General features: G+C 56.9%; 5 protein-coding genes across 6 annotated transcripts; 3 read left to right on the forward strand and 2 right to left on the reverse strand.

Moving 5' to 3' along the window:
- The first annotated feature begins 840 nt into the window (after positions 1-840).
- VTN (vitronectin) lies at positions 841-6,274 on the forward strand. Its single transcript, XM_033078164.2, has 9 exons — positions 841-1,085; positions 2,713-2,855; positions 3,322-3,441; positions 3,919-4,185; positions 4,292-4,431; positions 4,683-4,839; positions 4,945-5,094; positions 5,638-5,910; positions 6,093-6,274. The coding sequence occupies exons 2-9, from the start codon at positions 2,729-2,731 to the stop codon at positions 6,206-6,208; spliced, it is 1,350 nt and encodes a 449-aa protein (XP_032934055.1). The 5' UTR covers positions 841-1,085; positions 2,713-2,728; the 3' UTR covers positions 6,209-6,274.
- Positions 6,275-6,361: 87 nt separating this feature from the next.
- On the reverse strand, positions 6,362-10,704 carry KIF12 (kinesin family member 12). The gene is given in 16 exon segments (XM_033078163.2): positions 6,362-6,497; positions 6,622-6,758; positions 6,863-7,149; positions 7,237-7,363; positions 7,554-7,813; positions 7,901-8,005; positions 8,117-8,235; positions 8,321-8,456; positions 8,685-8,776; positions 9,005-9,140; positions 9,225-9,359; positions 9,471-9,546; positions 9,686-9,807; positions 9,884-9,962; positions 10,090-10,202; positions 10,205-10,704. Coding segments are annotated over 16 exon segments (2,115 nt in total). The 5' UTR covers positions 10,331-10,704; the 3' UTR covers positions 6,362-6,432.
- A 370-nt stretch (positions 10,705-11,074) lies between these two features.
- On the forward strand, positions 11,075-12,330 carry SEBOX (SEBOX homeobox). The gene is made up of 2 exons (XM_033078543.2): positions 11,075-11,359; positions 11,483-12,330. Exons 1-2 carry the CDS (start codon positions 11,075-11,077, stop codon positions 11,729-11,731), a joined length of 534 nt encoding a protein of 177 aa, XP_032934434.1. The 3' UTR covers positions 11,732-12,330.
- Positions 12,331-12,425: 95 nt separating this feature from the next.
- On the reverse strand, positions 12,426-14,673 carry TMEM199 (transmembrane protein 199). 2 transcript variants are annotated; one of them, XM_033078191.1, is made up of 6 exons: positions 14,502-14,673; positions 14,355-14,428; positions 14,188-14,277; positions 13,317-13,353; positions 12,920-13,032; positions 12,426-12,835 (listed from the first exon to the last, which is right to left on the reverse strand). In XM_033078191.1, exons 1-6 carry the CDS (start codon positions 14,671-14,673, stop codon positions 12,740-12,742), a joined length of 582 nt encoding a protein of 193 aa, XP_032934082.1. In that variant the 3' UTR covers positions 12,426-12,739. The 2 variants fall into 2 exon arrangements, with proteins under 2 accessions (XP_032934082.1, XP_032934081.1); XM_033078190.1 differs by having other exon boundaries at positions 12,426-13,032.
- A 152-nt stretch (positions 14,674-14,825) lies between these two features.
- Positions 14,826-24,055, forward strand: POLDIP2 (DNA polymerase delta interacting protein 2). Its single transcript, XM_033078420.2, has 11 exons — positions 14,826-15,001; positions 15,418-15,499; positions 16,080-16,177; positions 16,936-17,032; positions 17,480-17,555; positions 18,132-18,239; positions 18,457-18,593; positions 19,555-19,581; positions 19,765-19,890; positions 20,274-20,353; positions 21,812-24,055. Exons 1-11 carry the CDS (start codon positions 14,829-14,831, stop codon positions 21,924-21,926), a joined length of 1,119 nt encoding a protein of 372 aa, XP_032934311.1. The 5' UTR covers positions 14,826-14,828; the 3' UTR covers positions 21,927-24,055.
- Positions 24,056-24,160: the final 105 nt, after the last annotated feature.

The raw sequence follows: 24,160 nt of genomic DNA on the forward strand, positions 1-24,160 counted from the left end.
GACCCCTCCTGCACCAGCCCCGGAAGGGTTTCACACCAGCGTGGATGTGGCTCTTGGGGACGTGGTTCAGGGGTGGGCTTGGTAGTGTCGGGGTAGCAGCTGGAATCGATCTTTGAGGGCTTTCCCAACCTAAATTTTATGATTGTGTGATTGTGGCCTTTCAGTGCTTAAATAAGGGTTATAAAAAAAAAAAGGGAGAAGTGACTTTTTACACGAATAGATACCGATAGGACAAGGGTGAGCGGTTTAAAAATAAAAATAAATAGATTAGATATTAGGAGAACATTTTTACTTGTGACGTACTTGCTTAGGGAAACTGTGGATGTCCCAGCCCTGGAAGTGTCCAAGGCGAGGTTACCGGGGCTTAGAGCAACCTGGTCTAGTGGAACGTGACAGCATTTGGAATTAGACAGCCTTGCATTTTCAACCCAAACCATTCTATCCCACAGCCCTCCCTGTCCAGCCTGAGCTGGGCTTGTCCTGCTGTCCCCATGGCCCACATCCCCGCACCGTGCCCCAGCTGCTGCTGCGGTGTCACTTCCACGGCTGATTTTGCAGAACATCTCATCAGGACCCTCTGTGACCAGCGAGGGGGCACAGGGTGGAGGTAAAGGGCACCGTGGTGTTCACGGGGAGGCTGTGACCACCCTGGCACAGAGTTCTGAGCCCGTTTGGTGTCAGCAGGGGGGCAATTACCCATTGCTTGGTGGAAATTCAGAGCAGCTCTTCTGGGTGGGCTCGGGATTTGCATGATAAAGGAAAGAGCAGAGGCAGCCTGGGCCTCTTTTGTTTTCTTTTTTCCAGGCCAGACGTGCTCAGGGCAGAAATGCTTAAATGCTTTGGGCACTTCTCGGATGTGCTGGGAGGAGCGACTTAAATCCTTGACTCCAAAACCAGGTTGTTGCCAGGTCAGCCTGAGACTTAAATTCGAGTTGATGTTTGGATGTGACAGAGTCGCTCTTAATCCTCTCTGAATCCACTACGAAGGGACAGACAGAGGAAAGGGACATCATCCCACAAGGAAGGACAGCAAACAAGGCATCCCGAGGAGAGCAAAACTTCGGGAGAAGCTCGGCACAGAACCAGTAAGGATTTTCCTGATAAATTATTATTAATCGGGGGTAACCATAAGGGCTGATCCAGTGTAGAGCAACAAAGGGTTTGCTGCTGGGGGCAGCAGAATTCAAACCATTCCCTCAGGCTTGTCCTGACTAGCCCAGAGAGCTGTGCTTTGCTTTGCCTTTAGTTTTGCTTTGCTTTGCTTTTTGGGGGAGATTTCAGACCCAGCAGCCTGGGCTCTGGAGCTGCAGTGGTTGCTAGCTTTGTCCTGGGGAATAAACCCCATTTCCCGAGTTCTCCTCTCTGGCTCTGCTCAGCCCTTGGCTGCAGGAGCTCCCCAGGGTCCCTTTATCCACCCAACCCCTCTCCTGGGATCTGCTCCTGGCAGGGAAGGGCTCGCTGAGCCTTTGTGGGTCTGTGGCTGGTGGCTGGGAGCCTGGAGCAGCAGGAGGGAGCTTTGTCTTATCTGGTCAGCCAAAGCAGCTCAGACAATGCCCAGCCCTTCTCCCCCAGAGCTTCCTGCAAGCCTGAACCCTCCCAGGGCTGTTGTCCTCCAGGACTAGATGAAGCTGTAGTGCAGCACTAGGCTGGTGCTGGCACTTTTGGACAATGCCAGCCCTGCCATAGCTGAGACAGGGGACAAGGAGTGGGGTGGGGGCTGCAGGAGAAGTTCTGCCCCAAAAGTCCATGTCTGGTAGCTGCCCTCAGCTCTCCAGGGGTTCCAGGTGGAAATGCCTGTCTCAAAACCAAATAAAGCTCTTTCCAGCAAGATGCCAGGAGCAGACAATGCCAGGAGCTGCCTGTGTCTGAGCTGGCAGAGGAAAGACCCCCAAATCTTGCATCACTTATAGGCCAAAGCTGCACCACTCCTGCTGAGGGCTGGGACAGATCCCATTGAGCTCCTGTCCCAGCAGAGACAGAAGAGTCAGGACTGCTCTTGTGTGCATTTGCTCCTTGCCCCTGATAAAATAAACATCCCAGAGTTATCAGGAGCAGCCAGAAGAGCTGAGTCGACATTAATTAGTAACTGAAAAGATTGGTTGGAAAGGGAATGATGGGAGCAAAATACACAGGCTTTTGTTTGCCTTCTGCAGCGAAAGTGCAGAGGGCTCCTGCCCCTGGCCACTCATCTCTGGCCTCTGGTCCCCACGCACAGAGGTGGCGCCTGCCCCATTCCAAAACACCCTGCCCTGGGGCTCCCCAGGTCTGTTCCCAGCCTGGACATTGAGAAAGCTGAAATCCTAAGAATAAGCCCTACAAATGGTGATGTTTTGGGCAAGCATAAGCCCGAGGCTTTTCCCTTTGTCTTCTGAGCGTTTCTCCCCCATCCTATCTCATTTGGGGTTTTGTCTTTGCCAAGGCCAGGCTGGGAAGCAGCTGGCTGCTTTTACACCGTGAGGCATGTAATGAAATGAGTGTGGCAGGACCCCAAAACCAGTTCCTGACTCTGTCCTTCTGCTCTCCCTCCCCACTCTCTGAGCAGGGCCCAACCCGCACGGGGGTCTGGGGAGGAGCTGCTCACGCTCATGGCAGCCCTACATACCAGGCATACCCAGTTCAGTGTGGACTGCGGGGGAAGCTGGGTGGGAGATCATCTCTGCCCCTTTTCCCCTGTTCTGACCTTGTGCTGTTTGCTTTCTCCCGCCGGGGCAGGCTGAGCAAACAGTGGATGCTGGGGCTGTGCTGTGCTCCAGCCCGCACAGTCGCAGGAGGGCTGCGCTCCCGGACACCCAGCATGAGGCTGCTCTTCCCTGCCCTCGTGCTGGCCCTGCTCGCCACCAGCCATGCTGCAGAAGGTGAGCTTTAGCCCACCAACCCCTTGCCAGGTGTTTTGGGGATGGAGCAAGAGCAGCTCCTGGGCTGATGGAGGGGCTGGGCAGCCCGGGCACGGTGGGGAGGGAGCGGATGGTGGCCGTGGCCACATTGGCTGTACCCTGCAGGATGGGGAGAAAGCAAGTGGGCAGCACATGGGTGTGGTGTCAATAGTGCCTTGGTAAATCCGTGCCACAGCTGGGCTGCCAGCACAGAACTGGGGCCATGGCACAGCCCAGTCTGGCTCCCATCCCAGCAGGACCTGGGTGGGAGCAGGGCAAGGAGCTGCTGTAGCCCCTGGTGATGGAGTTGACCGTGAAGAGGTGGAGTACCCCCAACCAGGACATCCCCAAATTTATTTTCCCCTAGGGGGCTGGGCTGGGGGGGAGGCATGGGCCCCACTGCCCCACTCCACATTACTCCTCCTGAGCTGTGGGGTGGCTTTTGCAGACTCCTGCGAGGGCCGCTGTGAAGAAGGCTTCGATGCAGGGCGCAAGTGCCAGTGTGACACCCTCTGTGTGTACTACCAGAGCTGCTGCAGCGACTACTCCACTGTCTGCAAAGCCAAAGGTACTGTCCCCATGGCCACCCTCCTGGCCAGGGCACGGCGGGGAAAGGGTGGCTGTGGGTGCTCCACATTGTGGGGTCTGCGTTGGGTCAGCTCTGCACCCGCCTGTGTCTGCAGGGTGAAGTCAGCTCCTGGATTTGCTGCAGCTCATGGGGTTTTTGGGAGCTGGCTCATTGCCATCTGGAGTGTGGAATCCATGCTAATTGGATAGATTGGATAGCAGGAAAAATGTCTTCACTGAAAGGGTGTTCAGGCATTGGAATATGCTGCCCAGGTGGAATCACCAGCCCTAGAAGTGTTCTAAAAAAATTGTACTTGTGGTGCTTGGGGACATGGCAGTGCTGGGTTAAATTGAACTTGATGATCTTAGAGGGCTTTTCCAACCTTAATGACTCCATGATTCTATAAAAATTTATTGCCTGGGAGGGAGCATCTCCTGCACCCAAACCCAGTGGGAACCAAGCTGCTCCCTCCTGCAGTGACCCGGGGAGATGTCTTTGCCTTGCCGGAGGACGACTACCTGGACTACAACCTCACTGTCGACTTTGTCACGGAGGAGGTGCCCGTGGCAGACCCCACAGAGCTGCCCACAACCCCAGTGCTGGTGGAGACCACACCAGAGAGCACGCCAAACCTTGTGCCTACCACCACCCCAGATGGGTCCGAGGAGCCTGAGGAGCTGTGCAGTGGGAAACCTTTTGATGCCTTCACTGACCTGAAGAACGGTTCCCTCTACGCTTTCCGAGGTACTTTGGGGACCTTCCCCAGGCACATGGGACAAGCTGCCATGCTGTCACCCTGGACTGGTGTCTGCAGTCCCTCCTGCTGCCCCCACCTCTCCTCTCTCCCCAGGGAAGTATTTCTACGAGCTGGACAAGACCACTGTGAGGCCTGGCTACCCCAAGCTCATCAGTGACGTCTGGGGCATCGAGGGCCCCATCGATGCAGCCTTCACACGCATCAACTGCCAGGGCAAGACTTACCTCTTCAAGGTGGGCTGCAGGGCTGGGGGTACTCCCAGGGTAGCCAGCACAGCCCCCCAACCCAGCCTATATCCCCTTCTGGCACCTGCCATGCACACACACACAGTGGCTGCCAGATACCTCAAATCCCTGTGGTTGTTCTGGGACCCCAAATAACCACAGCCTCACAGTGGGGTTCCCCAACATCCACTTGCTCCTCCTGACAGACCTGTGGCTGGGGGATGTTGCCCTGTAACCCCTCTCTGTCCCCCACCCCCCAGGGCACCCAGTACTGGCGCTTTGATGATGGAGCCCTGGACCCTGGGTACCCACGGGAAATCTCCGAGGGCTTCGAGGGCATCCCCGACAACGTGGATGCAGCTTTTGCCCTCCCTGCCCACAGCTACCACGGCAATGAGAGAGTCTATTTCTTCAAGGGTAAGGGGAGACCCCTGCTCCAGGCAGAGCCTGGCACCGCTGGGCACAGGCTGGACACCCCTCCAGTGCTTGTTCCCCACTAACACCCTGCTCATCCTCTCCTAGACAAGTACTACTGGTCCTACGACTTTGCCCAGCAGCCCACGCAGGCCGACTGTGAGAAGTCCTCCCCCTCCACGGTGTTCAAGCACTACGCCTTCCTGAACAGGGACAGCTGGGAGGATGTTTTCCAGCTCCTCTTTGGCAGCAGGATGCGTAAGGGCTGGGCCAGCCCCGGGGGAAAGGGCTGGCAGGTCTCAACAGCTGGGACTGACAGGGCACAAGGGATGCAGACACCCAGGGAGGAGGGAGCAATGCCTGGATGAGCCATCACATCCTGCCCAGGCCATGCACAGGAACCCCCCAGGCCACAGCTGCACCTCCCACAGCATCCCAATCCCACCCTTACATCCTAACCAAACCCATCACCAGCCACCTCACACCACAGTGTCACTGCTGGGGACTGTTTATTATCACCGGAGCTGGAGATGCCTCAGGAAAAGCCCAGCCCTGGGCAGGGGGAATGAAAGATAGAGAGGAGGAGAAGGGAGCTGGCAGCACAAGGCTGATCCCAACCAAGGGGGTGGGGGCAGCTCCTGGCTCTGCCTGGCTGGTGTCACTGCCACACATCCCATCCAGGCTGGGATCCTTCCAAGCGTTCCTGTGGGTCTCGGAGCAGGTGCTGGGTGCTGTGTGGGCTGGGCTCAGCTCACCCCATACACTGCTGCCTCTCTCACTCTCCCTCTGCTCCTTTTGCAGCCGGGGCCAATGGTCCATGGTACATCAGCCGGGACTGGCGGGGGGTGCCAAGCCGGCTGGACGCTGCCATGGCCGGCCGGATCTACGTGGCCTCCCACCAGCCCCGGAGGAGGAAGTCTCGCCGCCAGCGCAAGAGGTACAACCACCACAGGTCACTGAATTTGGGATTCTGGGGCTGGCTGCAAAATGACCCCGACTCAGCAGGTGTTGAAAGCGATGGGCTGTCAGGCTCCACGTGTGAGATGCTCCAGAGTGTCTACTTCTTTGTAGGAGGTGAGTCTGGTCTGGCAGGATCCGGGAATGATGTGGGACCAGGGCTGCTGGGGCATGAGGAGGGCTTCTCTCTCTCTGCAGTGTCCCAGGGCTCTGGGATGCAGTGGGAAGGTGCTGGCAGTGAGGGCTGGCAGCTCCCCAGAGCTGGGGACAGTCCTGACAGCCATGTCCCCTTCTCCCAGACAAGTACTACCGTGTCAACCTGCGCACCAAGCGCGTGGACCTGGTGCGGCCGCGCTATCCCCGCTCCATCGCCCAGTACTGGCTGGACTGCCCCCAGCCCACAGAGAGCACCTGATGGGATCCCTGGAGCCACCAGCAGCACAGCCTCAGCTAGACAGAAATAAACTGTGAGAGCCATGCAGGCTGGAGAGATCTGTCTGTCCATCCATCCAACCGTCTGTGCCATGCTTTGCGTAGTCCGTGCAGTCCAAGATCCCATGTCCCCAAGGGCTGTGGTTGTCCCTCCAGACTGTGCCAGATCCCTGATGTTGGCCCCATCCATGGTGTGCCTGTGGCAGCTCAGATCTGCTCTGCCAGCCAGTCCAGTGCCTCTTCCCACTGGAGGAGAGGGACGGTGCCGGCAGCTGCCAGCGGGGAGCAGCAGGGTCAGGTCTCCATCTCCCCCAGGATCCGTCCACAGCCCCACATGTGGGTGGCTGTGCAGGGATGGGTGCCCATCCAAGGCCCTGCCACCACTGCCCCGCTCACCTCTGGGCTCTGGCAGCCCTGGCCACGGTGGTGCAGAAGGGATGACTCTTCCCTCGGGGCTGGGAATGCGCTCAGGGCCTGGCAGCTCCCGGTGCAGCAGGTGCTGCTGGGACAAGCTCCTGCTCCTGCCATGACTCCTGCCATGAGGACAGATGGACAAACCTTCACCTGCTGTCCTACCACCCCCCAAAACTCCAGGGAGTTCCTGAGCAGTAGATGATGTGCAAGGAGTGACTCTCACCGCTTCCTCTGGTGCGGCTGGGGGTGCCCGTGGGGCTGACGGGAGCCAGGCAGAGCCGTGTCCTCCTGTCCAGGTGGCAGAAGACCAGCACTTCCCTCAGGGGGAACTGGCTGTGGCATGGGGAGCACTGGCAGCACCTGGGGGTGAGCAGAGTGGTCAAGGTGGCTGTGCCACCCTGTCCAAAGAGACCCCTGGGGCTGTATCTGGAACGTGGTGGCATCAGCTGGCCCAGGGCAGCACTGTGGGCACACTGGGCAGCTGGGGCGGCTGGAGGCAGGAGGGAGCTTCTGCAAGAGAGGACAGCAGTGGGTGGGTGGTCTGTGCATCCTCACCCTGCCGTGGGATGACTGCAGACCCCAGGTCCCCCCTCTCACCGGCAGCCGAGGGACAGAGCTGGGTGTTGTTTCAGGCCGCCGGTGCCTCACCGAGTGGCTGCAGGGGACATGGAGGCTGCGGGCACTCCGGAGCAGGGGCTGGCTGTCACAGGAGCTGCGGGTGGCTCTGTGGGATGGACCAGCTGGGATGTCACCACTGAGGTCTGGGGGCTGCCTGGGGAGCAGCGAGGAAGCCCAGCAGGGCACTGGCAGCCTCCAGAGAGCCCTGCCCAGCCCCACTGAGGGTGGCAGGTTGGTGCAGGGTGCTGCTGCCCAGCCAGGCCCTTGATCTCCTATTCCACACAAGCCTCCCATACCTCATCTGCTCATTCTCCACCACGAAGTCCCGCAGGAGACCGTAGAGGCTGGGCCAGGCTGGGGTTCCCTCTGGTGGGAGCTGCCCTGCAGGGCTGTACCTGTTCCCCGAGCCTGCCCATGCTTTTGAAGGGTTCCCTGTGACCTCTGTGCTCCTCACTGGCACTCTGGGCAGGCACAGCTGCTGGCGCAGGGAGAGGTTTTCCAGCTGCAGGGCATGGATTTCTTGCTCCAAGGTTTGCAGCAGCTTCTCCCGGGACACCTGGGAGGGGTGGGTGGATAAAGGGGTGGGTCAGGGAGGTCCCAGCAGGAGACAGAGGAGCTCAGAGGGGTTCCTTGTCTGCGATACCCTGTTGGCCAGGGGTCTGGTGGTGACCCTCCGGGCACGGCTGGCGTAGTGCAGCGTGCTCAGAGTCTCTGAGAGGCAGCGGGAGGACGGGGAGATGCAGGCGACCTGTCAAGGAGGAAGAGATACAGGTGGACTGTCATCCAGAGAGTCACCATCCTTTTCCAGCCCTCCCCTCAACGAGGTGAGACCTCTGCCCAGCCTCCTCCATGGTTTTACCATCAGGGTGATGCCCGAGCCGCCCAGGGAGCGAGCCAGCAGCCGGGTGAGCTTGCTGTCCCGGTAGGGGATGTGTGTTCGCTTCCCTCGGGATTTGGCCAACAGGGAGATGCAGTGTCCTGCCAGAGAATGAGCCACAAAGGATGTGACAGGGCTCTGGTGGGGGCCAGCAGGGCACTCCCAGGGCGGGTCCCCAGCTCCTACCCAGTGCCAGGAGGCTGCGGTTGATGCTGTTGGCCTCCACGGAGAGCTCCCCGCTGGAGCCAGTCTCCTTCACCCGCTCGCTGCCAGCCAGGTCCACGAAGCACAGCGTGCCCTGCTTGCTGGAGCAGGAGCTGGCCTGGAGAACCAACGTTGGGGGGTGATTTTTGGCCCCCATCACCCCTTCCCCATGGTCCACAGCACTGCCCCGACTCCTGGATCTTGGATAGGATTCCCAGATGCTCACTCCAGCCCCACCAGTGTATCCTTGAGGAGGGCATGACCTCCCCACACTGTGGGATTGTTTGCACCCCCACGCTGGGCCCTGAGCCCCCCAGTCCGCCCCAGGAGCAGGATGAGCGCTCACAGCTCGGCTGCGGATGTGGATGGTCAGAAGGGCGTGGCTGCGGCTCGAGTGCCTGTTGAGGGCATGGGCCGAGGTCCGGCGCCTCTGGGATCCTGCCAGGGGAGGAATTGATTGCATGACACTCCACATCCCTGCCCCAACCCCAGAGCATCCACTGCCCACCACCCCCTGCCAGACAGGAGCCTGCCTTGGCTCTGCAGCAGAACGGAGAGCTGCTCCTCTTGGCTGCCATCAGAGTGCCACCAGCCCGGGGCTGAGCCCCCCATACCGGGTCTAGCACACCCTGAACACGTCCCAGCCCTGTGCCTGCGGCTCAGCACCTTGCAGGAGCAGGTTGACAATGGTCTCCAGGCTCTCGAATTCCACGCTGAGCTGGTTCTCCACGTAGAAGCCGCGGGTTTTGCTCCAGCGCAGGGGCAGGGCGCACGGTGGCCCCGGGCTCAGCAGGTCCCGCACCTGGGGATACGGCAGAGGGAAGGCACCGGGAGCGGGGCACGGGGGGCCAGCAGGGCTGGAGTGGGCGGCTGGGCAGGCACTTACCTGTTCGTTGTAGATCTCCAGGTAGGAAGCGCTGAGAGCCAGGTCAGAGCCACGGCTCCGGCTCTGCTCCAGGAGGCAGGTGAAGGATCTCTGCATCAGCCCCAGCAGAGCCGGGGATGCCGGCTGGGCCTCGCTCTGCAGGGATACCAGGATGGTGGGCGGTCACATCGGGCACCCGCCTGCTCCCAGAGCCCATGACCGGCTGGGAAGAGCTCATCCCACGACCAGGATCAGGTCAGGCTGTACCTGGGCGAGGGGTCCCATCAGGGTGTAGGTCTTCCCCGAGCCGGTCTGCCCGAAGGCAAAGACGGTGCAGGAGAAGCTGTTGAAGATGCTGAGCGTCAGGCACGGCCGCAGGCGGTGGCACAGCGATGCCACCTCCCGACACAGCCCCAGCAGTGCAAACGGGCCGGAAAGGCGCGGCGTGGGGTGGATGGAGGGCTGGGGTCCGCGGGACTCACCCGTCCATGGCCAGCTCCACCAGCTGCCTCATCCCGCTGCCTTCGAACACAGCCTCCTGCGAGGCGCCGGCGTCGAACACGGCGCTGAAGCCAAAGGTGGCATCGTGCCTGGCCGCGCTTACCTGGGGACAGTGGCGGCTCAGGGAGTGCCGCAGCCCCCCTCGAACCCCGACACCCCGACGGGGAGCTGGCACTTACGTGGACGGCGCCGTCACCGAGGCTGTGCACAACTTGCTGGTCACCTCGCCGCGTCTCTGTGCAGGTCAGTGGCCGGACCCTAACGTGGGGTGTGGACGGGGACACAAACGTGTCGCTGCGTGGGGACCCCTGGGGAGCCCTGCTGTGACCTCGCCCCAGGCAGGAAGGTTCCTGCCGCGTCCCTGAGCCCTTTCGTCCCCCCTTACCTTAACACCACTCTCAGACGCGTCTCTCTGCCCTCCACGGGGCGCTCCCGCTCCTCTCCAGGACTCCTTTGGGGAACAGAGGGCAGCAGAGTGGTGGGTGCCCCCCGGCTGGGGGGGTCTGCCCGCGGGCACCCCGGGGGCTGGGGTAGAGGGACCCTCGGTCATGGTGTGCTCGCACCGTCCTCCCACTTCCTCTGTGCCCTGAAGCATGGCAGGGGACAGAGCTCACTGTCCCCACCATGTCGCCGCAGAAGGACGGTCCTGTCCCCCCCCCCAGCCTTTTTGGGGTTCCCTCCCACCCCTCTCGCTGCCTGTATCAGTCGGCAGTCACTGCCCAAGGCCTGCTGCTCCAGAACAGGATGGCCTCTGTCTCCTCCGTCTCCTCAAAAACTTACGGTCTCTCCTGTCCCCGTGGGAGCGTTCTGGGCCGGGGGTCCGGCTGGGGGTCCCCGCCCCGCTCCCCCTCTGGTTCCATGCGCCCCCCAGCACGCTGTGCTCGGGGTACCCGCAGCGCCCGGTCCGTCCCGGCGGCGGCCACCCCCAGCCGGCCCCGGCTGCCCACACAACCGGTACCACCGCTCCGGTTAAACATTGACCGGTGCCAGCCCTGCGGGAGAGCGGCGGTCTCACCGCGGGGGCGAGCGGGGGAGGGCGGAGAGCCAGGGAGGGGGCACAAGGGGCGGGTGGCAGGGGGTCCCCGAGTCCTGGGATCCTCACGGACCCCCCCGTGCCCCGACGGCGGCGCGGGGCAGACCTGTACGAGCAGCTGATGGGGATACTGGTCCCCGGGGATGCTGGGGAGTCAGTCGGGACTGTCGGGGCTCTGCCATCAGGGACGCGGAGCTGGGACCGGCCCCGGGAGTCCTTGGGAAGGGCTGGGGGGGGGGGACAGCACCGCCCGCTCGGGGCGGTCCCAGCCCGCCGGGGGGGACCCGGGGGGGATAAAAGCCGGGGCGGCGGCGGGCCGGGGTGGGGGCCGGGCAGGATGAGCGCGGCCCCGGGCACCTCCCGCGCTCCCCAGCCGCTGCTCCGCTTCCCCGACGGGCCGGGCGGGCCGGGCGGCGGGCGGCCGGGCGGCGGATGCGGCGCCCCGGGGCCGTGTCCCTGTCCCTGTCCCTGCCCGGGAGGGCCGCGGAAGCGGCGGCGGACCACGTTCAGCCGGGGACAGCTCTCGGAGCTGGAGCGGGCCTTCGCCGCCGTGCCCTATCCGGACATCGCCACCCGGGAGCGTCTGGCCGAGCTCACCCAGCTGCCCGAGGCCAAGATCCAGGTGAGCACAGGCGGGACCCTCCTCTCCATCCCTTCCTCCTTCCCTCCCGGGCCTCCCTCTCCTCCGCGGGGCCACCTTATCGGGGTGCTGTCGGTGTCTCACAGTTCCCCTCGCCCGTCCCAGGTCTGGTTTCAGAACCGCCGCGCCCGCAGGATCCGTAGCGCCAAGCCGGAGCCGCCACCGCTACCGCCGCTGCCGCCGCCCGGGGAGCGGGGTCCCCCCTCGGCACCTCCCGACGGCAGCATCCCGTGCCCGGCCCCTGCCCTGCCGCCGGCGGGATCACACAGCCCCGCTCGGGGCCTCCCCACCTCGCTGGGCTCCATCTCCGACCTCATCTACAGCGCGGCCATCACCAACCTGGGCGAGCCATAGCCGTGGCTAGGACCCCTGGCTTCCAGGGACCCTCCTGGCCCCCCCGGATTAGCGCCACGATTTCATTAGGGTGTGGAATTACTGCCGGTCCCAAAGGCTCCGAGGATGTCATCCAATATCCTAAATGCCGGTGCGGCCACAGCAGGGGCAGCTCCCCATCAGGTCCCTAATACCAACTAATCTTTTGGAAAAATACCTTAATCTGGGGCCGTATCCACGGATGATTGTGGCGCAGCCGCCCCTAATCCGCAGGCACGTTCGCAGGTGCCGGCAGATCTCCCTGGATCGGATATTAAACCGTGTTTCCAGAGGGGCTTAGCTGCCATCAGAGCATTAATCACTGTGTCTGGTCCTGGCAGAGAGCCCACCCGGCAGGTGTCCAGGTCCCCAGGGCCTGGCGTGGCTGTCCCCTCCCTGCTGTGGGTGCACCGAGCTGGCTCTGCTCTCTGCCCCACAGCACCTGAGAAACCCCTGGGCACAGTGTTGAGGGGTGTTCCCTCCCTGCCTCCAGAATCTGGGCACCCTTTGGCATGGGGTTGGGAGCACTGTGCGTCCCTCACTATGCAAGTAGAGGAAGGTTTGGACAGGAGATGGAGCAGGATGCAGAGGGAGAGGGAAGATTCACATCTCTGCAGTGTCTTAGATGCCACATCAATGTTTCTCATACCAACAGACATTTCCCAACACGCAGGAAGAAGGTTATGAACACATAGTGTCATTTATTTCCAGAATAAAAGGAGAGGAACTTCCCAGGAGAAGAGGGATGGCAGGAGATGAAGTCCCTCTCCCTGCTGGGGTGGTGGGAGTCCACAGCCATTCCCTCTCCTGCTCTGCAGCTCTGGGATTTCCAGCCCATGATTCATTTCAGGAGCAGGAAGCCAAGGACGAGCCTGAGGAATGCAGCAGTCATCCCACAGCAGGAACAGGTACAGATAGGACAAGATCTGTCCCAAATTAGCAGCTCCTGGGGAGGACAAAAGCCTCCAGCACGAAGCCTGCAGTTCATGGTCATAGTTTCCCGAGGTCCCCCTCAATGGTCCGCACCATCACGTACAGCTCAGCCAAACCCACCACCGAGGCCACAATGACAGCTGACAGGACACGCTGGGGACACAAAAGAGAGAGAGGTGACCCTGGGTGTCCGGGCTGACCAGCACAGAGGGGCTGCCAGGGGCTGGGCTCGCTCACCGCCGCTGTCTCTGCGAAGACGTACTGGCTGCCCAGGTAGGTGCAGGCAAAGGCGGCCACCACGGTGACAATGAAGTTGAAGATGGTGATGACAACGGCTTTCACGGAGCGAACTGGGGGACAGAAGGATAAAATAGTAAATTTTTAGGTAAGGCTGGGGAGTAGGGCTGGAGACAAGGTGCCTCAGCTGGGAGATGTGATCCTGGAGGAGTCACATGCTTGGTGCCTCCAGAAATATTGGTAAGAATGACCAACGGGATCCTTTATTGAAGGAACACTTCAGTGCATGGAAACCTTCTGGTGAGATATTCCAACAGGGAAGGGCTGTCACCAGCTGGAGATGGAACAGTTCCCATGCCTGACCCGCCACATGTCAACAGGACAGGGAGCCACTCACCTTGCCTCCCAAATTCAGCCAATGGCCCGTTCATCTCCTGAAAGAAGGGATTGAAACAGCTTGTGATCACTTGTATTTTAATGTTAATAGTAACGTTATCATTGTCTGTGCAGAATAAAAGCAATGCCAATGCCCTGTCCTGACCCCAAGACTCTGAGGTTTTGGGTGGGTGGGCTGTGGGGGAGCAGCAGTTTCACAGCAGACAGGTTTCTCTGAGATTTTGCACAATCTCTGCTAAAGCCACCCTGGATTATAGATGGATTGGAAGGGGACCTTAAAGACCATCTTGTTCCAGCCCCTGCCATGAGCAGGGAGAGCTTTCACTGAACCAGGTCAAACCTGGAGTGGTCCAGCTTGGCAGAGAGCAGAGCAGATCTTCCCATGAGAGTTAATGTGCGCATGGGTGCCAGGTAGAGTGTGGAAGGGCACAATGGGATCACAAGGAATGCCAGCAGGAAGGGATGCTGACTTCTCCGAACAGCCACCCTGCCAGAAGATCTCAGCTCTCTCAGGAAAGAATGAGTTCACATATGATCTTGTATTTTCAGCTTTTACCTCGACATGAATGAGGCAATTTTAAAACTATGACAAAAATTTAACCAGCACAGATGCTCCCAGTCAAACATTTATGGCATGTGCTCAGTCTCCCAGAACAGAACCTGAGATCTTTGGCACAGTGACCAGTTCATAAAAGTCAGTGTGTCTAATTCACCACCCTGTTAACCCTGTCCTACCTCTGTCCTCAACACCGGATCTGTTGCTCCCGGTGTGTTTACAGTGTGCTGTCATGCAGTGTCTGTCACATCTCCTCTGCACTGCCCTCAGTCTAAGGGGAAAATCTTTGCTCTCAGGCACTGCAGCAGCCCCTCACCTGGCCGGTGATGTTGCGGGTCATCCGCTGGTACTCCTCATGTGCCAGCTTGGCCTTGATCCGCTCCAGCCGGGCCACCAGCTCGGGGTTCTGGGGGAGGCACAGACCCACCGTGAGCACCGGGAGCCGCCTCCTCCTCCCGCGACTCCCGGCCGGCCCTCACTCACCCGCGGCGGCACGGGCACCTCGGGCAGGTGGATCTCGCATCCTTCCAGCAGCTCGTGTAGGTGCAGCGGAGACCCTGCGGGCGGGGCACGGGGCGGTCACGGCGCGGGCACGGGGCGGTCACGGCGCCCCGGCGCAGCGCGGCCTACCTGCCTCTCGCAGCGCGGCGTGCAGCCTCCGCAGCAGGCTGAAAGGCACCAGCCCTCCTTCCTCCGCCAGCGCCTTCTCCAACTCATCCCGCAGCCGGGCGGGCAGCGCTGCCAACTCGCCGGCCCGCACCGCCCGCCGCAGCCGCGGCCCGGCCCGCACGGACGACGCCATGTTGGGCCCGGCGGGCGTTGCCGGGACGACCGGGCGATTGGGGGGGGGGGGCGGTGAACCATAGAGACGGCGGGCGCGGCGGGGCGGAGCGGCGCGCGGCGGGCGGGGCGGAGCGGCGCGGCCCGCGCGGGGCACTGTGGGCCGCGGGCGGTGGGATGTCGGGCGGCGCGGCGCGGCGGTACGTGGCGGCGGCGCTGGGCCGGGCCCGGGCCCGCGGGCCGCCCCCGCTCTGGGAGCCGCCCCCCGCCCGCCAGCTGCGAACTCTGGGCACCGGGGGGACGGCGGCGCTGCCGCTGCTGCTGCCGCCGCGGCGGCACCTCTCGTCGCGGTGAGGCCTGTGAGGGGTTGGGGTGAGGGCGGGGGGTTCGGGGACAGGGCGGTGAGGGGGTGTTTGAGGGTGGTTGGGAGGGGGTGTTTGGGGTGAGGGGAGCTGGGGAAGGCTGGAGCGGAGCTGGGGTCTATCGAGTCATTGGGGGAAGACTGTGGAAGAGCTGGGGGGCTGTCAGGGCAGAGATATGGGAGAGGGGGGATTGGGCTAAAGGGACAGCTGGGTGAGGGTGTCCAGGGCAGTGCGGAGGGACTGGCAAAGTGTGGGGGACAGAGGGGAGTGGGGCTGGGCAGCTGAGTGCTCAGTGGGGCTCTTGTGGGGTACCCGAGGGACGCACAAGGTGGGCAGCAGTGTCCCCCTGGCCTGGGGGCTGCTGCAGCCCCTGCAAACCCTCCAAGCTGCCTCTCTGCTCCCAGGAACCGTCCCGAGGGGAAAGTGCTGGAGACCGTGGGGGTGTTTGAGGCCCCGAAGCAGCACGGCAAATACGAGACAGGGCAGGTAAGGGGTTCTGGGGGGCACAGCTGGCCCTGCAGGCTCGTGCCACAGGGATTGGGCAGCTGAGGGATTTCCCCGAAGGAAAATCGCAGCAGAACAAGGCTGGGAGTTTCACAGTTCGGTGCTCCTTGTGTGTGCTGTGTCTGCACTTTGTCAGTCATCTGACAATAGCAGCTTGATAAGAATCTGCAGCACAACACAACTGTTGTACAATGGCATTTGCTGCACTGGTCTTATTTGGGGGTTTTCTCCCTCAAGGATCCAAAGAGACAATCATTGAATTTGAGAAATAAGAACTAAACTTGTAATTCCTGTCTTTAAGCCACTCATTTTCTGAGCAGTCTCTCCTTTCTGCTGCTCTATTACTGCATTATTATTTAGTCTTTCCCTTTTGTGGGATAGAGATGACATGGATTGCTTCTCCCATCCCAAACTGTTTGTGTTCTCTCCTCTCTGGGTCATCACAGTGCTGGTTGTCCCTGTATCCCCATCCCATACATTAAACCTTTTGTAAATGTTTGTGTCTTTGCCTCAGATAATAGATTTTTAACATAATTCAGCTGCAATTATTTGTTCCTTCCAGCTGTTCCTTCACAGTGTGTTTGGCTATCGAGGAATTGTCCTGTTTCCCTGGCAAGCCAGGCTTTATGATCGGGATGTGGCTTCTCCTGTCACAGAAAAGTAAGGACTTGAGGATTTCTGCTGGTTCATATTGTTGGACTGTTAGATTTACATTTTGTAGTGAGTTTCCTACTTGGGATAAACAAGTGTTTTTAAGGAGGGGCAATGGCATGGGTTTGTTTGCATGAGTGTAAACTAGAAAAGGTGCTTGAAGAGGAGATACTTCATTATTAAGTATTGAGTATTAATTAGAGACATGGAAGTATGAAGGATTAAAGTGTGTCTATGGAGGAAATAAAAATAAATTTAAAAGTTACACTCATGGCATTTTGTATTTTACAAAAAAACCCTTTTTGAGTTAGATCCAGGCTCCTGTGTTACCAGTTGGAGGCTGCTGTAGATTGCCAGTGAGTTGGATTTGTCAGCTTCCTCCTCAATTTCACCCCACTAAGCCAAGTTCATCCTTCTTGAGTTGCTGTTCAGTTCTCTTGCCCTCTTGCATCCATTTTTCCCCTGGCCTGTGATGAATTGTGCTGGGGAGGAGTGAGGATCAGAGAGAAAATCAGAGGGCAGTGGGAACATCCACCCTAAGAGGAGCCTACTGAACAGGAAAAACTTCTGAGCTGTTGTGCCAAACACCACTGATGGTCATCTCAGCCCATTTGTCATTGTGTGGGTGGCTTGTGGGGCTTTGGTTTGGGTGCAACCAAATGATTACAGGCTGCAAAATGGGGCTTTTAAAAAAATCATTGTTTATAAGTGCTTGGTCCTGGTAACAAGAATTTGCTGCCAGCTCAGAGCTTTGCTTTTCTCTGTAGGAACGAGAATGTGGCAGGCCATGGTTCCAAAGAGGTCAAGGGCAAAACACACACTTACTACCAGGTGTTAATAGATGCCCGGGATTGTCCACATATAGTAAGTAATGAGTAATCTTGGTATTGAAACTTGAGTCTCTTCTCCTACATGAGTGGTCCAAAAGGACAGGCACTGAAGGGAAATTACTTTGGATTGGTTAGGATTTTTAGACAAATAAAGGCATATTTTCCCTGAGGAAGATCATGTGGAATGTCATAGGACTGTTTTCTGGATCATGTTTCCCCTCTCCAACCTCCCTTCCTCTTCCTGGTGCTGTTGCCACGGTGTTTGCACACAGGTCATTAGGAATGTGGGCTGCAGCACTGAAAATGCTTGTTTGAGTGGGGAGTTAGCCCAGAGGAATTAAATGGAGAGAAGTTCTGAGGTGAACTGGTTAAATGAAATAGACACTACATGCTTTATAAACGACACTAGTGAGCTGAAATATGACAGGAAACTGTCCTGCAACAATGCACACAGAGAGACATAAACCTCCCTGTTTCTCAGTCCCAGAGATCACAGACAGAGGCAGTGACGTTCCTGGCAAATCATGATGACAGCAGAGCCCTCTATGCCATCCCAGGTGAGTAAAATCCTCCTGCAGCCTCTGCTTGTTGTGAGGGGAGGTCAGAAAAGGTGTCAGTGGTCAGCTCCTGCCAGTGAAGCAGCAATTCCTACAGGACATTCATAGTGGATCTGTCTGTAGCTCAGGGCTGTGCTGGAGACAACAGAGTGACCAAAGTTCAGGAAGCCTTTTGGATAGCTGGAAGTTGGGCCCTCTGTGATCAGACACAGCCATGCCTGATTTGAGCTCTTGAGACATAGATCCCATACCAAGTTGTGTATGTTCTACTTTGTCAGGATGGATTTATTCCTGTCCTGGGCATTTCCTGCCCAGAGTGCTTTTGGGGCAGTGCAGGCACTTTGCAGGGCAGTGTGGGTTTATCAGAGGAGTCATTCCATGAAAAATCTCACAGGAGAACACTGCCAAGGGTCTCCTGGCACATCTCCTCCATTCTTCCTTGCAGTTGTGATATTAACTTTGGCTTCTGCTGCCAAAGTCCTATTTTTTCACTAGTGTGATCAATTTTTGTGCCAGGAGATTTCTGAGCTGCTCTTTGCTGGGGAAGTTCCATGGCTTTTGGGGTTTCTTTTTCAGGTTTAGACTATGTAAGCCATGAAGACATCCTTCCCTACAGCTCCACTGATCAAGTGCCCATCCAGCATGAGCTCTTTGAGAGGTTCCTCATGTACGACCAAACAAAAGGTAAGCTCTGGCTTCACAGGGAATTTTTGAGAGCCAGATGCTTGCAGTGCTCTGTAACAAAGACTCAAACCCCATCATCTCAGATATGGTATAAAAATCATGGGGTTTGTTAAAGTGAAGCTGCCTTTGAATATTTTTTTTAACCAAGTGAAAGGAATTGTGTTGAGGGGAAAGTACTCCAGTTACAGTATTGCTTCTCACCTTTCCCTCCCCACAGTCCCACCTTTTGTAGCAAGGGACACTCTGTGTGCCTGGCAGGAGAAGAACCACCCCTGGCTGGAGCTCTCGGATGTGCACCGAGAAACCACAGAGAACATCCGTGTCACTGTCATCCCCTTCTACATGGGCATGAGGGTAAGTGTGTGCTGCTCTGGTAATTCTGCAGTTTGCTTCACTGGCTTGTTTTTGTAAGACTGGTTTGCTGCCTGATGGTACCTTCTGCTTCTTGGAGAAGTGACATTTAACCACAGTTGCCATTTTGTTCTCATGGGTATAAACATGAAACTGTTTTGTCACATATTTTTGGGGAAGAGCTCCTGCATATTGGGTTTTGCTTGTTATCAGTAGGATAAGAAATAACCTGTAATGTTCTGTACAACAGTGCTAGCTAGATATTTGGGAAGGCTTTTGAATTGGTCCTGTTACTGCCTCAGTCACGTGAGATGATACTGGGGCCATCTGCTCTGTAACAACAGACACATCTGTTATCCTGCCCAGTGATGGGCTGCAGTTGCCTGCTCATTTCCTGCCTCTTGTTTGGCTTAGAGGGTTTGGCTAAAGCCTTCTGGATTTAGCTGATAACCATGTGCTCTTTATAGCACAGAACTTCATGTGGACCATCCAAAATAATGCAGCTCCAGCAGACTCCTGAGTGGGAGAGCTGGAAATTCCCACAGCAGTTTGTGATTTCTGAGCACGGCTGTTGGGGACCCTGAGCTGTGGCAGGTGCACATTTTGGTGTGGATTTGCAACTTTTGTGGAATCCAGCTGATGTTTGTCAGGAAAACAGGTGCCCAAAGGCAAGGAAAGGGGTGTTTCTAGATCTGTAGAAAGTGTGTAATTAACATGGAGATGAACCCTGGGGGTTGTCACGAGATCCTTGCAAATCTCCCACCTGATCAGTGTAGAGCAGAGCCAGTGCCAGGCTCTGCTGATAAAAGGCCTCTGAGAGCAGCTGTCTGTGCTCATGTGAGCTGTCTGCGTCACCCTGGCACGGAGTGAGAGCCCCTGTGCTGGTGCTGTGCCGACAGCTGAAGAGGTTTTTGGCATCATGTGTCCAAGGACAGCTGCTAAAGTCTTTTGTTTCTCTTGACAGGAAGCCCAGAATTCTCACGTCTACTGGGTAAGTGCCTTTTGTGTCATGAAACAGATAAAGGGAAGCAGTTTATTTGCTGTGGCATCACTGCAGTGTGATAAGCTCTGAGGGAGAGTAGCCCTTGCCTGGCAACTGTTTCGCAGGTATCAGTAGGTTATCAACTAGTTGCAGCTGATTCCAGCTCTTGATAAGAGTTTTTCTTGTGTGCAGTGGCGCTACTGTATTCGCCTGGAGAACCTGGACAGTGAAGTGGTGCAGCTCCGAGAACGGCACTGGAGGATATTCAGCTTGTCTGGCACCTTGGAAACGGTCCGGGGCCGTGGGGTTGTAGGAAGGGTAGGTACCATGCAGCCCTTTTTTGGGAAACACAGCCCTTTGCTGGAGTTCTCTCCCTTGGTTGTGTGGATTTGCTTAGTGGGCACTTGAGTAGATGGAGTGGGGAAACTGGCAATGAAAAAAGTCATGTGAGCTTTTCATCTGTTGTTTGTCTGCATGAACTGAGACTTCACACTGAGTATTAGAGGACGATCCTAAATGACTGGTGGTTGGAAAACTGGAATAATAAGGGCATTCTGGTGCCACTCAGTCGACAAATTGCTGTGTAGTTGGCAGAAGTCCTGGGGTGTAAGTCTCTGGGTTTTTTTCAGGCTGTATAAATTTCCTGTTGATGTCTGTCTGTGGTAGAATTGCTGATGCCCAATGGTCTCTTGTCTTCTCAGGAGCCAGTTTTGTCCAAAGAGCAGCCAGCATTTCAGTACAGCAGCCACGTCTCCCTGCAAGCATCCAGTGGTCACATGTGGTAAGAAGCCCTTATTGCTGCAGCAGTGTTTTGGGTGTAGGACCCCCCAGCAGTGAGCTGGGGTGCAGTTTGCAGCCTGGGGCTGTGGTTGAAAGCTGGGTGGAAGTGGACTGAACATAGTTGGTAGGTAAAACTTGATGAGCTTCTCTCTAGCTGTATCCTAATTAGTGATAAGATGATCTATTGGTTCTCTGCACCAGGAGGGGTTCCAGGATAATTTATCCTCCTGCTGTGGTCTGTGCTAGACTGGATTTAAAGACATGAAACGGTTCTCTCTTTTGGTCCTTGGTGCAAGAGCCAAGGCCTTGTGCTGGTGATTCCCTCAGCAGCAGGAATGTGTGCTCTGGTATCTCCTTTCTTGAGAGAGGTTTGGGCTTTAACATTCATGCCTTCTGTGTCAGGTTTGCAGGGGTTTTCCAAGTTTAGACCAGATAAGGCCTTCAGTATAACTGGTGTTCAAGTTTCTTCTTCTGTAAGTGCTGGGAGGGAAGTGCCCAGCTGAGTTTTTCTTTTCCTGTGCCTTGGGGTTAAAGCAGCTTCCCTTTATTTGGCTTTTGGCTGGATTAGCACATTTAGTGTCACCTCTCTGTGGACAAGGATTGCACAGCCATCTCTTGCCTTCTGTATGACAGGTCTTTCTGCATTTTTTTTTTTTTTAAGGAAATGTCCTTCAGAGTTAAGCCTTTGAGGTGGGGAAAAGCAGGAGAGCAGCCCTTTGCATATAGGGTGTACCTTGTTTGCCATGTGAAGTGTTTTGAATTGCCTGAATGGATGCCCTGGGGAATTAAACCAGATGGTCTAGTAGTTTTTCCCTCTCTGCATACATCCTGAAAACAGAGACAAAGGTTCTGCAGCTCAGAAGCTGCTCAGCTTGACTTCTAGTGTTCAGTTCTGTCCTCTCTGTCCTGAGAACCTGTTAATTTACCTCCACAACCCTCTTGCCCATGTTGTGTTCTGCAGTACAGTCATCTGAAGCTCAGAGCAGTAAACAAATGGTTCTACCAGGACAACAGAGAGGGAAACTATTCCAAATTTCAACAGTGATGGGATTTCTTAATGGCATAGATAACCAGTGGAGCTCCTGCCAAGAAATACAAATCTGAATTTACATGTAACCAGTTTGTAAAAATAGCTCAGCTGGCTCTGTCTCCTGGGGAGTGGGAGTTGGGTAAACACTGCTGCAGGTGCATGGAGGGTGCTTGACTCCTGTGGGCTGCAATCATCACAGCTTAGTGCAGGAAATGTGTTAGGGATGTGATGTAAAACTGCCCAGGAGTCCTCCATAAATGAGTTATCTTGGCAGCCCATGTTTGCAGCTGAGCCCATGTCTTTGCTGCTGGACCAGCCTTGCAGATGGACCCCCAGGATATGGAAGAGCTCAGGTCTTACCTTCTTGCTGATGCTTCCTAGGTGTGTTTGTCCCTGCCCTCAGTGTGATCTCTGCCGTTACTTTTGCAGGGGCACTTTCCGATTTGAGAGGCCTGATGGCTCCCACTTCGATGTCCGAATCCCACCCTTTTCCCTGGAAAGCAACAAAGATGAGAAGACCCCTCCCTCTGGCCTTCACTGGTAGATCAGAGCAGGTGCCCAGACCCATGGAGGCCTGTGTGTGTTGTAGACCTTTGCCTCCCCTTTATGCTGCAGCCAAGAACACAGAGCTTTTAAACATTTTAAACCATTTTTGTTTTAACTGTTGTCTGCCGGGGAGGCTTTTTTTGGAACTTTACTACTGGCTCTTCTCTCAGGCTGCTTGTAAAACATAAGCTATGTTCCAGGTAACCCTTCCCTCTGTGGCACCTGCTGGGTGTTTGGGGCTGGGGGATGTAGATCTATGCTGCTGCAGAAGACTGGCCCCCCTCAGCAGGCCTGGACCCTTTCCAATGTGTTGTGACTTCTCTGCAATGTGAGGTTTCTCAATAAACTGGCCCTTCCAGTTGCAACCAGGTCTTCCTTCCTAAACCAAGGCCATGGCTTTGCATCCAGCCTGTCCCAGCTTGTTGCTCTACCCATGTGGAGTCAGCCCAGAGTTCTTGCTGCTTCAGAAGCAGCTGCTCCTCTAGGGAACAGGAATGTGAGCTCAGCTTTCCTGCAGTGCAGCTGCTTTTTGGGATTCAGCCAGGGTTGGAGCAGCCTGTGAGCTCCACTCATGGCACAGCTTGTCTGAGCTTTGTGCTGTGATATAAAGCCTGATTTGGTTTTTTCTTTTTTTTTTTGGAGAAGAGGGTGCAGAGGGGACAAGGTGGATGATGTGGTGCTGTCACAGTGTCCTCTGCGTGCAGAGCACCAGGCTCTTTGTTGTGATGGTACAGGAGAGCTGAGGGGAGCCCTCCCCTTGCCAGGGCTTTGCCTTGATGCAGGGATTTACATCTCAGCTGCTGGAGGGTTCTTCCCTGCTCACGCTGGCTGCATCTATATTTCCTTGGTAGTTTCTGCTTTGACAGGAATGCTTGTTTTCTCCTGGAATGCTGTCAGCCAGTGAGGCAGTGCTTGGCTTTCTGCTCCTGCTTGCTCTGCTTGGCAGGTTGTAATTTTTTTTGGTGGCATGCATCTGGAGGGCCCTTCAGGACTGTGCAGGTCAGTGAAATCCCTGTAAGATGACAATGTATGGATGTGTGGGAAAGCCAGAGGAGCTCTGAGGATTGCAAAGACCATCAGCCTCCATTCTGTGGGACCCTTCTGGCTGTCTCTGGGTTTTCAGACTTCGAGGCAGAAGTATTTGGCTTTGTGGTAACCCTAGGGAGAGAGTTTCCAACCTTCTTCCTTTCCCTTAAATGACAGGGTGTAACTAACTCACAGGATGTTTTTCTTCATTTAGAAGTACCCCAGTTGTTGCCTCTTCCCTGGAATCCCCTCTGAGCTGCCTGTTTGCCTTTTGCTCTGCAAGGCTGTGCTGTGGGCAAACAGCCTTTGGGGGAGACTCTCATGCTGTCCCACAGCCAGTGGATTCCTATTTAGAGAAACTTAATCACTGCAATGTTTATCTGTCACAAGTCTCTTCAATTTTCTGTTTTCCTTCCTCTCAGGTAGTATGTGCTCATATTTAGAGTTTCAGAGGTTTAAACAGCCAGTCTGCTTTTAGGGGTAGAAAAGGATCCCTAAAGACCATTCACAGCTGACAACCCCACATTGCTGCTGTCATGCTGATTTCCTCTCAGGAGGAGGAGGTGGGAAGATGCCTCAAGTTCAGAGGCAGCAGGAACCTGCTTTTCCCTTCCCATGCAGCTGCCCTGCCTGTCCCTCGGGTTGCTTCAGCGTTACTGGCGATTGCAACACCCCTGTGAATGTTTAACCTCGCTGCTCAGCCACGCGGTTCTGGGGTGCTGCGGCTTTGATGCTTTCTGTAACCAGCAGAGAGCTGCAGCCCTAAGGGATGGAGTGGTCCCGGGGCAGGGGCTCTGCTGGGGTTTGGGGTGATGTCTCATCGGGGCTGAAGCCTCTGCTTAGGAATGGACATTCCTGCCTGGATAATGATTGGCAAATCTGAGGTCACCGCGGTAACAGACTGGGGCACGGGAGGAATGTTTCCACTCCATCAGGCTTTGCCGTCCTGCCCTTGGCGCCTGGGCGCGATGCCAGAGGCTCGGCAGGGCCTTTTCCCAACTGCTTCATCCCTCAGGGCCCTTCCCGGAGCGCGGCCGAGCCCTGTCCCCCTCTCTGTGTAAATACCTGTACAAAGAACCAACCAATAAAGCGCTGAACGAACGGCTCTGCCTCCTGCCTCTCATTGCCCAGCGGCGCTATGGCCACCAACCCCGCTGCTCTTCCCTCCCCGCCTTTTCCCGGGGCTCCTTTCCCGGGGGTCGGTCT

Source organism: Catharus ustulatus, chromosome 22 (genome assembly GCF_009819885.2).
Source record: "Catharus ustulatus isolate bCatUst1 chromosome 22, bCatUst1.pri.v2, whole genome shotgun sequence".
Lineage (NCBI taxonomy): Eukaryota > Metazoa > Chordata > Aves > Passeriformes > Turdidae > Catharus > Catharus ustulatus.